Consider the following 13,914-nt stretch of genomic DNA (forward strand, 5'->3'; position numbering starts at 1 on the left):
AATATGGTAATATTTTGAATTCCAAACGCAAATTTTCTGATAAATACAACACAGTTAAACCCATTCCCCAACCGGTTCGGATTTCTGAATGGAGTCAGTATGGTTTCCAATTCAAATGCAACAATCGATTCCGACCGGATTCGGAATCGGTTGTTGCATTTGCGCTGGAATCCATACTGACTCCATTTAGGCTTCCGAGTGGTTTGACCGGGAAGAAGCACTGTGTGTTGGATGCTTGTTAGGTTGATATTCAGCGACTGAAAAAGAACCTCAACCGAACTCAAAGCTGTACACCCGTACAGTGGTGACATACCATTACATGCAGTACCCCACTCAATGTACCCGAAGCGAAAACAAGTTCTCGAAATTTCGTAAAGGCGCTCAGTTGAACAAGCAAATTAAAGACTTCCTAACACTGTTGCACATTGCAGCTGATAACTCACACTACAAGATAATGGACGTGCTAAATCGAATCATCATCAAACAACGCTAAATCGATGAACTAGGGAAGATAATATTCAAGCCTGTCGACTGTTACTATCGTACAACATCGATACCCAGCATTGTATCTCTGCAGGGCCGCCCAGTTTGCTACAGAAAATGAGCTGAAAAATTTTCAAGATCCGCCTTCAGACACAATCGATCTAGAGTGCTAACTCTTGGAAGCAGCCAAAGCCGGTGATCTAGATACGGTTCGACGGATTGAGCTCTCAAATCCGGTGAAACGTAAATTGTGATCGGGATGGACGACATTCGACTCCATTCAATCTGGCTGCTGGCTATAATCGGAACTGCTGGCAATTAGGGGGCTATTTCAAATGCAACACTATCCGTAAGACATTCTGTAGCATTTGAAGCAGTTTATACTGGTTTCTAAAATACCTAGCAAAAACCACAGCAGCGCGCAGTTTCTCACAATGCGATTATTTTACAATAGTGTAGGTGTTGTTTGTTTGTTGATGCACAATAATAGTCATTAAATAGAAAGATTATTGAGTTATGTATAACTGGTTTTATTTATCCGAAAAGCTTTAAAATAATAAGTTCATACAGCGAATCGTTGAAGTTTAAATTTCTCTAAAATTCATTGGTGACTGACACCGGGTTATTTTTCGGCTGCTACATGGACGATTTGTTTAGTTGTTTTCAGTTAGGAAGCAAAGCAATATGTGGGGGCAGGAAAATCCTGGTTCTGACTATCAACCGCAATATATGCACATATGAGCGTACACGGAGAAAAAATAACTAAATTCAAAGGTAAATTAGTGTAGAAAACTTCAAATTGCTGTAAATTCCAGTTTATTCTAGGGCTAATATTATAAAAAAAAACAGTTGAAACAAATTTCAAAACGTATCATGTTCCGATTAAATAAAAATCTAGCAGATAACTTATCATTCGAGTTATTCGAAATGGTGCTTTGCTATTAAAAATACATGCAGAAAACAATCAATTATGTGAAAACAGAAAAAATCATCGAGGACTGCCTTCATTTCACTTTGATTTTTTTTAGTAATTTAGGTAAATTATGAATTGGGCAATAGATGTTGGTACTGTTCTTTGCCATGTTTGAGCGTCGTCCGGTTTTCAGCATGTTCAGTTTTTTGTACGTCTGTATCCGCTGGCCTTGAAGGACCAACGTAGCGCTGTACGTAATATTAACAGTGACATCCTGGGCCCTAGCTGGTGATGATCGTATCGTATGATCGATGCCCCACTACGAGGTCTACGGTCTTGAAATCGCAGAATTTACATTTGATTGGATTCCTCTGGATTGCTTGACGTCCAGTTACTGCGCCGTGCTACTGACAATGTACCCCCGTTGTTTGTAATCTGGGTCCAGATTTGTTGGGAATTGTTGCGAGTTTTTGAGTCAATTCAACTGACTCGAAATCCATTCCGCTGTTAATGTTTATCAGTGTACCAGATGTGTCGGACTATCTGCATACATCTACCATTTCTTGCCGAGATATTCACCGTTTTTACACATTTTACTGAACATTAAATAAATTCCTCTGTAGAACTTTGGGTTTGTTTTGTTGTTGCTTTAGTTTTCCCTTCGTAGCCACGGTAACTATTTGAAATAAGTAACAGATTCCAAAGTGTTGCTAGTTTCATGCATTTTCTCATGAAGTTTCTAATTTGACAGTACCAGTTACCTGAGTCACTGAGGGGTAGTCAGATTTGCGATACAGTTTTGGAATGCCAGTGTCTAGTCGTGTCGTTGGGGCATCATTTGTCATGAAATTCGATATGTCAAATGCTTCTGATAGTGTCAAATCAAGACTGTCAACATATTTCTTTATTTTAAATTTAAATTGTATTTTCACGTTTCCTGAGTTGGAAAAAAATATTGTTGTAATAACGAAAATCAGCTTTATCGATATATGTAATAAAACGAGATTTTTTTTCTCATTTAATGACCCAATTGAGGTAAATAATGAAAGTATTTTAAAATACTTCTGTTGTACTTAATAATGTACTTAATGCAGTTAATGTCGATATGTAAATACTTAAAGTATTTAAAGTACATGTTGGCGATAAAAAGGCGAAGTTTCCAATTCTGTCAATATATTTGCGAAGATTACAAAATTCCTGCGATAGTACATAAAAGGCATCAGTTTGAGGTTATCTGATATTAAATGCATACCTACTGTAGTACTTTCCTCGCTATCGCGCAACAATATAACGTTTTAACTGTATGTATATATATATATATAGCCGTAGAAACCTTAATAAATAAGCCTTTTAATAATTTTGCTTTAGGTTAAGTGCTATTTTCCATTTCTCACCTAATGTTCAGTAAGTTGAAATCTTACATATGCTCTTCGATCACTTATTTTGTAGCAATTCCTGTGATTAATAGTGTGTATTTAGGTTTAATTCGATAGATATTAAGTTCACTGTATAATTCTCTTACCGTTTAGTTAGGTAGAATAAACAATTTAGGTAGATATATGTAAATAATATAATTTTAAAGTAGGAGTAATAAATTTAACAGTAATCAATTTTTTGTCTCCACGTTCTTCCTGCCAATGTATGTTCGTTTTGACCTTCTTTTAGGCTGCCGATCCCTTCGTCGATCCATGGGTGCAGCCAACGCTCACCTCGGTCGCTTCATCCAGGGGTATGCAGGGTGACACAGACATTAGCTTGCTGGTAGACGTTGCGTCGCTAACACTCCCCCCTTCAATGCCTCGAAGGTCTAACTGAGTGGCATTTCTTCCTACGCCAACGTCTAACACGGCGAGCTTTACGGCAGGTCGCTCGTATATTCCATGTATAGTTTGTACCGTGGCCCATCTGACTTGACCGTCTGGTGCTACCTTGGTGGCAATCACTCGGCCTTTTGGCCAGCGATTGCGGGGGAATCTCGAGTCGACGATCACCACGATGTCGTTGATCTCAATCGGTTTCACTTTTGTGAACCATTTTGCTCTCCGTGTCAACGTCGGGAGGTAATCGTGAAGCCATTGGCGCCAGAACTGGTTTGCCATGATTTGGGACAGACGCCAGTTCTGTTTCAATGTGGCAGGGTTATCATCGAAACAGGTCCACGGAGGTAGCCCGTTGGATGTTCCAATGATGAAATGGTTAGGGGTTGGCACCGGCGATTCGTCATTATCAAGGGGGATGTCGGTCAGAGGTCTCGAGTTGACGATGTATTCTACCTCTATGAGTGTACTCCTTAGCATTTCATCAGTTGGCACACGATCCGGGAGTAGCTTGTTCAGATTTTGCTTGACTGTACGGATTAACCTCTCCCACGCTCCTCCCATATGAGGAGAAATAGGAGGGAAGAAACTCCACGTAGTGAACGGTGTGGTAAGTTCTGACACGATCTTCTCATGATCCAGTCCATTGAGAGCTGTTGTTAATTCTTTGTTGGCTCCCACGAAATTCGTGCCGCGGTCACTATATATGGCAATCGGAATACCCCTCCTAGCGATTACGCTGCGTAGAGCCATAATGCAAGAGTCTGCTGTGAGCGAGTGTGCGACCTCCAAATGAATGGCACGTATCGTGAGGCAAGTGACCAAGACACCCCAACGTTTTTCCGTTCGGCGGCCGACACGTACTGTCATTGGACCGAAGTAGTCCACTCCCATGTGGCTGAAGGGGCGGCTGTAAGCCGCAAGGCGTGGAGATGGCAAGTCGCTCATCAGTGGCGGCTGCGGGCGAGCACGTTCGTTTTTGCAGAACTGGCAGCTGTTGCGTACTGATTTGTAGGCGACTTTCAAGCGGGGTATGTAGTAGCGCTGCTTGATCTCATTTATTGTAGTCTCATGGTTTTGATGGAGAAACTTCTTATGAAAGTCCATAATTAGAAGTCTGGTTACGCTGTGTTTTTGAGGGAGGACGATGGGATTAGCTGCGCTGCTATTGATGAACTGGCAAGCGTTTGTTCGTCCGCGATTTCTCAGGACACCGTTTCCGTCTATGAACAGATGGAGACCGAATAGAGGATTTCCCTTCCGAATTTTGTTTCTTGACTGCTCTGGTAGATTTGCAGACGTTGTTGAAATCTCTCCGGCATATGCACTTCTCTGCGCTATCTTGTACAGGTAGCATTCGGCCTTGACTAATTCGACATGTGTAAGTGGTCCATTGGCCTTTGGTGTCTTCCGAGTGGACCTCTGGAAGTTCCTGATGGCTCTGAAAACATATGCTGTAGTCTTTAGAAGAATAGACCACTGGCTAAATCTGTTCGTATCGATTATTGGTTCGAGACCCTTAAGATGAAACTGCATGTGCGGGCGGAGTTCCGTGTCGGTAACGCCAACAGGTTGCAATTTGGCTGGCCACTCTTCTTTCGGTTTCCAGAGTATATCGAGCCCACGAAACCAACGGCTAGTGTTACTGAGGTCAGGAGTGCCTTTCCACTTTGTTCCCTCGTCTGCCACATTTAGTTTCGTTGGGACCCATTGCCACTCTCGCACATTTGTGGATTCTAAGATTTCGCTTATACGCACTCCCACGTATTGACTGTACCGTCGGTGATCCGAATGAATCCAGCATATGACATCCCTCGAGTCTGTCCAGAAATGGCGTTTTCGTACCTTAATCGTGAGGGATTCTAGAATCGTGTCCGCCAGTCGCACCCCGATGACAGCTGCTTGTAGTTCGGAGCGGGGTATGGACAGGAATTTCAGCGGTGCAACCCTAGTTTTTGCTGCCACTAGAGCGCATTCCACTGTGTTGCCTTCTCTGAAGCGTAGGTAGACAACAGCCGCAAATCCATTCTCGCTTGCGTCTACAAATGTGTGCATTTCCACTTCGTTGCTATCATCGGCCGATGTATTGGTCCTGTAACAGCGAGGTATCTTGATATCGGACACCTGGGGGAGGATCCGCAGCCACGTCAGCCATTTTTCGAAATGAGAATCATTGATCTGCTCGTCCCAGTCGATGGATGATCTCCAAATCTCTTGCAAAAGAATTCGGAGAAACATCATAAAGTGGCTTATCAAACCGAGTGGGTCGAAAACCATCATTAGTGTTCGTAGAACCTCACGCTTCGTCGGTCTTTTCTTCCCGGACAATAACGCGGGATCGTGACGGGTAGATAGCTTGTACGTAAAACAGTCCGCAGTAGTGTCCCACCACATCCCAAGAATTTTCTCGGTGGTGCCTGGTTCTCCGATGCCCATGCTCTTCTCCTTGATTTCCTCTGAGTCTAGCGCAGCAACGACCGCCGGGGAGTTCGAGATCCAGTTTCGCATTTCGAAGCTCCCGGATCCATGAATCATCTTTACATCAGTCGCCAGTTGTACTGCTTTCTCCTTCGTCTCTGCACTGATCAGCATATCGTCCACATAGTGCTGGTGAACAATAGCGTGGACAGCCTCCGGATAATCCTGTTCGAATTGAGCTGCATGGGTGTTCTTAACGAATTGGGCGGTACTTGGAGAGCAAGATGCTCCGAACGACATCACTTGCAGAACGTACGTACTGGGAGTTATATCTGTCCTCTTCTCTTTCCATAGAAAGCGTTGACAGTGCTGGTCCGCAGGGATCATCTGGACTTGATGATACATCTCCCGTATGTCTCCGGAAACCGCGACACGAAACTCCCGGAACCGAATTAGGACCGACATGAGGGACGTCAATTGATCAGGTCCTTTGAGGAGTACGGAATTCAATGAAACGCCGTAGGAAGTTGCAGCCGCGTCCCACACGAGTCGTATTTTGCCGGGTTTGTTAGGGTTCACTATCGGAAACATCGGAAGGTACCAGATTCGGCTGTGAGCTGTACCCAACTCCTCGGCAGTGAGTTTCCTTATATATCCTTGAGCTATGTAGTCGTTCATCTTGGAGGTCAATGCTCGAGATAACTCGTGATCCTTGAACATTCGTCTATCGAGGCATTCCCAGCGCCTTAGCGCCATTTGCTCGCTGTCTGGAAGCCTCACGTTGTCGTATCGCCACAAAAGGCCGGACTCATATCGACCACTCGTGCGTTTGGTTAAGGACTGCAAAAGCTCATTCGCCCTTTGGTCGTCTTTGGATAGCAGCAGTTTATTTGGCTTACTGATTCCGAGACTTTCCATTGAGAAGTACTGCTTCATGGCCTCGTGTAGATCCTCGTTGGATTTGTTGTCACATTGACATCGCTGGACACTGTGGTGATTTAGTTGACTGTATGAATTCACATCCCTGGAGCAACACCCGTAAACCATCCATCCTAATCGAGTCTTGACTGCTATAGGCTCGCTCGGCTTACCTTCTCGACATTTCGTTACGTTGCCCAGTATTGCATGATCCAGCCCAATCAAAAGACGTGGGCTTACTTCTTCGTATGACTCAAGTGGTAGACCTTCCAGATAACGATATTTTTCTCGCATCTCGGGTACTAGTAGCGTCTGAGAGCGGAGTTGCAGGTTTCCGACAGTATGCACTTCGGACAACGGAAATTTCTTACAGGGATTAGCAACGCTCGAAATTTGGAAACTAACTTTTTGAGACAGATCCTCCGTTCTTGTAGTGCCTCCAGTCCATCGCAGGCATAGGGATTTCAGGGGTCCTTGCACCCCTAACTCGTCGGCCAAACTTTGCTCCATCAGCGTGAGTTCTGATCCATCGTCCAAAAAGGCGTAAGTTCGAAGCGTCTTTGATGGATCGTGAAGGAGGACTGGGACTATTCTTAGTAAAATTTCAGACTGTCCCAGGTGGACGTTGCAGCTGGTATTATTACGTTGATTTCCTCTTACTGGCGGAGGAATTGTCATCGAAGTAGGAGATGGACGCGTGTATTGCCTTCCCTCACAGTGTAGAAGAGGATGGTGCCGGTAGGAGCACCCGTCAGTACCGCACTCCTTATTGTGTTTGCATGGGCCCTTGTGCTTTCTTAAGCATTTTCGACACAGGCTGAACTCTCGTATTACCGCCCATTTAGAGTCGTAACTAAGCTCCTTGAACCGTTTACACTGGGCTAAGGTTGGACAACTTCCCTTGCAGCCGAGGCATTCTTTGACAATTTTATTTGAAGCGAGTGGTTTGTTTTTTACTTGACCAAACTCTGGTTTTCTTACTGATTGAAGATTCTCTTCTGAATGAAAATTCAAGTATCCATCTCTCTTGGTCATTCTAACGAGGTCGCTTCCTGCGGAAATCGAAACGGCACAGGCGTCTTCTGCAACGAAGCGTAACCACGAACTGAAGTCCAGAAGGTTAGGAGTAGGGTTATTACGAGAGTTTTTTGCCCAATCCAGCTTTAGGGTTGGTGGTAGCCTTTCTACCAGTTCGTACCTCAATGATGCGTTGTACATAAAATCTCTTATTTCACAAGCCTCGACTGTCGCCACGAGATTGTCTACGCTTAGCGCAAATTGAATTACAGTATCCAGTCTTTCAATGCTTGGGGGTGGTAGTGAACGCACTTTCCTGACGATTACCTGAATAATTGACTCCGGGCGTCCGTATAGCATCTTGAGGGTTGACATAACCCCTTGCACGTTTGATGGATGGAGTAGACGGCATTTTACAGCTTCCAAAGCTTTGTTTTTGAGGCATTTACGCAGCCTCATCTGAAAATCCACAGAGCTGGGTAGACGAGTTGAAGATCGAGAGGAAAAGAGGCCAGTCTTCTGGATTTCCACCAAAATCCGGCAGATCCTTCGATACGGCTTGCCTAGCGGCTAGCTGACTTCGATTCAGCGGGCACACAGTTTCTACCCCTTCGTTTTCCATGGTGTAGTCTATGATTCTCGGCAGCGACTGACGAACCGGAGTAGATCCTTGTCTGGGTATGAAGTTCAACCCACCAGCAAACGTTCCAGTTTCCCCTCGATTCATGGGATAAGAACTTGCCTCAGGGCGAGCATCTTGTAGTCGTTGCGAGCGCTGAAACTTTGGTGACGGAGCCTCTCGTTGATGCAGAGAAGGAATTCCTTGGTCAAAGGTCCTACTCAGGATTACAGGAGCCCCAGATGCTACGCCAGTATCTGGTCGTGTGCTGCCAAACGTTACTCGTGGCTCTGCATTATTCCTCGAGTTCACACTGACGTAATCCTGTTGTTTACTCCGACGATCAATTGCCATCTGCAAGTTAACTCGAGCTGGGAGTGCGTTGTCAGTAGATCTTTCCTGTAGGCGCTTTTGACGTGTGTGGAGGAGACTCGGTACAGGATCGTCTTCGGGATATAAATCGACGAGACCGGAGTCTTCGCCACAGTTTTCCGTACCTTCCATCCACTGCTGTATCTTCGACACATTTTCTACCAATGATTCTATCTCGCTTGCTACAGACGAACCCTCACTCTCTAGCTCGTGCAGCAGGTTGTACTTTTGTTCCAGGTATTTCATCTGGTATGCTCTTTCTTCTTCGAGTTTTGCAAGCTGTAGCTTAATTTTTCCCTTCGTCTCGCTACGCCTACTTGTAATACATGATGATTTAGCCGAAATTTCATCGTTGGTCCGTGAATTTTGCTTCCTTTGGGTAATTTCTCGCAACGCGGAATCACTGACTGGTTTACTGGTCGTGCTGGCAGTCGTTTCTGCCACGTATGCACAACCGGGGCACAACCAACTTACTTCAGCGACTGAATCACCCACATCAACGCAGCAGAAATGGTACCACGTGTCGCATTTGTCGCACTGAACCATTCCGTCTTTGTCGGGCTCGTTGCATAACCCACAGCTACCAGCTTTATTCGCAACCTTTCCAATAGGTTTTAAATCAGTAGTCTTGGGTATTGCTCCTTTATTCTCGTTCCCTGTTCCGGCGGCTTGTTGCTTAGGGCAGGTAATAACTGCGACCGTTGAACGACTCCCATTGCCGGGCTGGATTACCTGTTGCGGTACTGAGTTCACCTGAACTATAGGATTAGGTTGAGCGGCATTCTCCAATTGTCTTATCATCTCCGGTTTAACTGATTCCACCGAATGGTTCGCATTATTCGGGCCCGCACCTCCAACATGGGTCGAGCTACCCTTTGCCCGTCGCTTCTGGGACCTGTCTTTTGACTGTCGACTTGCCATTCCTCAGATCGATACAGAATTTTGTAAATTTTGTTGGCGATAAAAAGGCGAAGTTTCCAATTCTGTCAATATATTTGCGAAGATTACAAAATTCCTGCGATAGTACATAAAAGGCATCAGTTTGAGGTTATCTGATATTAAATGCATACCTACTGTAGTACTTTCCTCGCTATCGCGCAACAATATAACGTTTTAACTGTATGTATATATATATATAGCCGTAGAAACCTTAATAAATAAGCCTTTTAATAATTTTGCTTTAGGTTAAGTGCTATTTTCCATTTCTCACCTAATGTTCAGTAAGTTGAAATCTTACATATGCTCTTCGATCACTTATTTTGTAGCAATTCCTGTGATTAATAGTGTGTATTTAGGTTTAATTCGATAGATATTAAGTTCACTGTATAATTCTCTTACCGTTTAGTTAGGTAGAATAAACAATTTAGGTAGATATATGTAAATAATATAATTTTAAAGTAGGAGTAATAAATTTAACAGTAATCAATTTTTTGTCTCCACGTTCTTCCTGCCAATGTATGTTCGTTTTGACCTTCTTTTAGGCTGCCGATCCCTTCGTCGATCCATGGGTGCAGCCAACGCTCACCTCGGTCGCTTCATCCAGGGGTATGCAGGGTGACACAGACATTAGCTTGCTGGTAGACGTTGCGTCGCTAACAGTACATATTGGAGATACTTCAAATATTTTGCATATTTAAAGTACGAAGGGACTGTACTTAAAATCTTTTCTGAAAAAAAAAGTACAATGAATTTGGCACGTACTTTTTTGAATATTTGCGGTACTTAATGTACTTTATGGTGTTTAATGGTACTTAAAGTAACTAATTATATACTACTTTTGGCACTGCGTCGTATTGAAGATTTAGTGCTTGCCTCTCGAGAAGAATAGTAGGTGCGCAGTACGGTTAGAATCCAGTTTTTTATGCCACATGCAACACTATTGTATTTTTCCCCAAGCACTATGTTGATTGTTGAAGATCGTGAATATGAATATTAACACAGACTAACAGACATAACACTATGAGGGGATTCCCTCAAAAATCATCGATCCGGCAATTTTCTCAGAACACTAGCTCCACCTTTTATTCACAGTCCCAAACACTCATTTGTTGAAGGGTTATACCCCTCAGGTTTGGGAACAATTTTTCACTAGTGGTCTATCCCCCATATGCTTCTTCATATGTCAGTGGCGCCATAATTTGGCGGTGGCCACAGTCCCAACTACAAATATATTTAAAATGACCGTTAAAGCGGGCGAAGCATTGTTTTCGAGTGTTATGTCTGTTAGTCTGTTGTATTATTATCGTTCTCAATCTCAAAGCGAAAACGAGTTTGTAAAGGAAACAATGAAAAAGAATTTACACGTATGCTTTGTCGTAGGCCGTTGTCTTACTTTAGTTTTCGAAAAGTTCTTGTCATTCACTCTTGTCATTTTCTTCTGATATTAGAAAATAAGGAAGGCTTTTTTTTACTCTGGCCAGAAATCCTAATATGCTGTTCGTTTCAGTGTACGTCCAGGAGTTTATGAATAAATTCGTGCCAAATTTTAACCCTGAAATTTCGGGCATTAACGAACCGGTTCAAAATCTGATGTTGCTGTCATAACAACTGCAAAATTTCTAGTGTCACAAAAACGACAAAAACACCGAATTTTTCGTAAAACCATGGCATCGATTTCTATCATCACTCGCTTAGGAATCAAATTCCTTCAGGTAATAAAATACAATTATCAAAAAGATAAACTCGCACACGATTTTTTCCAGCTTCCGCAACCGGGATTCCTGGTACCGTGTCTTCAGAATACAATAAGTCAGCAACAGCAGGTTCGTCACCGTCGCACAAAACACTGGGACCCAAAGTGGAAAAGATTGCGTAAAGCCAAGTTCGTGAAAATTGACATTCCCAACCTAAACGAACGGGCCGAAGATCTCACCCAGGAACAGGTAAAATCAAAACTAAAAGAACGAGGACTGCTTCCGCCGCGGCCGTGGATGGAACGACCGTTTCATATCAGTTGTACCGGTGGAGTATTTGAGCCCTACGTCCCACCAGAGGGCGACGGTAAAATGTCTGCCATTTCGAAGGTAGGCGCCAAGCAGAAGTTTGAACTGCTTGAGAAGAAAACCAAATCTATGATGGCTGTTCGGAAGATTCGTAACTATGATGAAGATTTTGAAACCCCGGAGTTTGCGGCGCAGGCTCAAGATATCTACATCAGCGCTCACAATATTCTGGCTGAGAAAAACAAATATAAACTTCGGGAAATAGTTACCGAACGGGCATATCCGGAGCTGATGCACAACATCGCCGATAAGACTATCCATTGGACATTTTTGAAATCGCTTGAACCGCCGCGTGTAGTTCATGCCCGTGTCACCGATGTGATTACCAAAGAAAACCTGTTCGCCCAGGTCACAGTTCGATTCCATACACAACAGAAGCTGGCCATCTATGATCGCTTTGGTCGATTGATGCACGGAAGCGAAACTATTGCCAAGGATTGCTTGGAATACGTTGTGTTTGAGAAGCATTTGTCCAACGAGTACGGCGTTTGGCGGCTGCACGAAAAAATAATACCCGATTGGATGCCACCTAAGTCTCCGGCCTATATAACGTACAGAATGGATGATGAACCACCGTCAAATAAACCAGAGGACACTAAGGAACTGGTGGCTGCTGGCGAGGAGGGTGATAAGGTGGCAACAACAGCTGCTGCTTGAAATTGGTCATATAGTGTACAGGAGTTCTTTAGACGCAATAAAATGTAACTAAATAATCGAGATTCTCATATTCTTTTCCAGTTGGTTCCTTCTTGCAAGTTACTAGCTAAATTAACACAGCTGGTATCTCCAGTCATTCGTGCGACGCACCGAGCCTATTGCGGCCTGGTGATGTCATGCTTACAACCTGGGACGAGATTCGCGAATCGATGTTTTTTCGTTACTTTTTAATTTGTATGTCCCATATTGCTCATTTATTAAAACTAGATGTTTCTAGCTCAGACTCTACCTAGATAACGCTAGTTATTATCACCACTCACGCTATTAGATAGTTTCAATTGGCACTATTAGATAGTTTCAACACTGGGAGAGAAGGTGATTATCAGGATTCATCTCCGTGGATTAATTTGTGCAGCTCCGTGTTAAAAAGCAGGAACAATTGGAACAAAAATATCCCACCCGAAGAATATTTTTGAACGTGAATATGTGCCATTGTTCTGAATGGAAAAATAAGACTATTGCGCTATCTGATTGGAAATATGTACAAATATGTAAAATAACGGAAATAATGGATTTTATGAAAGTAGTAATTATCTGATCCATGATTGGTCGGTACAATTCGCTCAAGTAGCAAGCGTTGCTAAGACTGCCTCTTTCTCATCGAATGAGCTGCGACACGTATAAAAAGGGAACATAAGAAAAATTCGTTAGTTTGTGTTCTGACGTTGTAAGCGCAGCAGCTGCTGCGTTTCATGTCAGCTCTCATTCTTCGGTGGTAGGTGATAAATCTCATGATTGCCGCCAGGTGCTGCTGATAGCATTCCATTCTAATGATGCACGGGCGTGCCAGTTTCATGCTTACACGGAAGATGCAATCATGACATACCACAGAAAAAGCAGAAAGCTCTTTCTTTTAGAGCTGAATAAATGGATTGGCAATGGGGTGGTTTGGTTACAACTTCATTATAGACACCACAGTGCGCTGTGGTGTATATAATGAAGTTGTAACTAGCATGTGCTCTTTGGTATGTTTTCCTCTGGTAATTGGTTGTTTCGTTGTGTAAAGCACTAGTTGTTTCGTTGTGTAAAGGAGATGGTATTGGCTTATTGGATGCTGATATTATGATTTTCTGTTGATGATTTGATACAAGTTACTTCGGAAAGTTTATTTACAAGTTTATAGAGCATTTTTACACTACCAGGAGAAACTTAAAATATTCGGTTCTCGGAGCAAACTGAAAAAAAGTTTTACATGTCATCATGCTATAAACACAGTTAAATAGCGATCCATAAAACCAGATGAATTGTATCCACATTAAGCCCGACTTATTTTATGTGCGGCTAAATGACTCAATGTGGTTTTACTTATTTTGTTTGCGACTACACAAGTGAAAAGCTCCATTAAAAGTCATGTCCTGGTACTGAATTCGTTGTCGATTATCATACGTGACAATTGCAGGGTTATTGTGAAAATTCCACTCTATGATATCTGCTTGGTTAAGCCACAGAGAAGTTATGGTTTGAATATATTAATCTTTATGAAAACATGAGGTACATCACGCCCTCCAAGGAAATATGATCATAGTTTAGCGCTATAGAACATTAATTAGGAGAATCTAATAAATATAATTCAACCAACATTTCACCCTGTAATCGCCATCAAAACGCTTTGCAAAATGTTCAAAAACACGTAAAATT

General features: G+C 43.1%; 2 protein-coding genes across 2 annotated transcripts; one reads left to right on the forward strand and one right to left on the reverse strand.

Annotated features, from left to right (window-relative positions):
* Window positions 1-3,057: 3,057 nt before the first annotated feature.
* On the reverse strand, window positions 3,058-7,926 carry LOC131680612 (uncharacterized). Its single transcript, XM_058961326.1, has one exon. The coding sequence runs from the start codon at window positions 7,924-7,926 to the stop codon at window positions 3,058-3,060; it is 4,869 nt and encodes a 1,622-aa protein (XP_058817309.1).
* A 3,148-nt stretch (window positions 7,927-11,074) lies between these two features.
* LOC131684020 (large ribosomal subunit protein mL45) lies at window positions 11,075-12,272 on the forward strand. Its single transcript, XM_058966488.1, has 2 exons — window positions 11,075-11,208; window positions 11,260-12,272. The coding sequence occupies exons 1-2, from the start codon at window positions 11,161-11,163 to the stop codon at window positions 12,214-12,216; spliced, it is 1,005 nt and encodes a 334-aa protein (XP_058822471.1). The 5' UTR covers window positions 11,075-11,160; the 3' UTR covers window positions 12,217-12,272.
* The last annotated feature ends 1,642 nt before the right edge of the window (window positions 12,273-13,914 follow it).

The sequence above is a fragment of the Topomyia yanbarensis genome, chromosome 2, assembly GCF_030247195.1.
Source record: "Topomyia yanbarensis strain Yona2022 chromosome 2, ASM3024719v1, whole genome shotgun sequence".
NCBI lineage: Eukaryota > Metazoa > Arthropoda > Insecta > Diptera > Culicidae > Topomyia > Topomyia yanbarensis.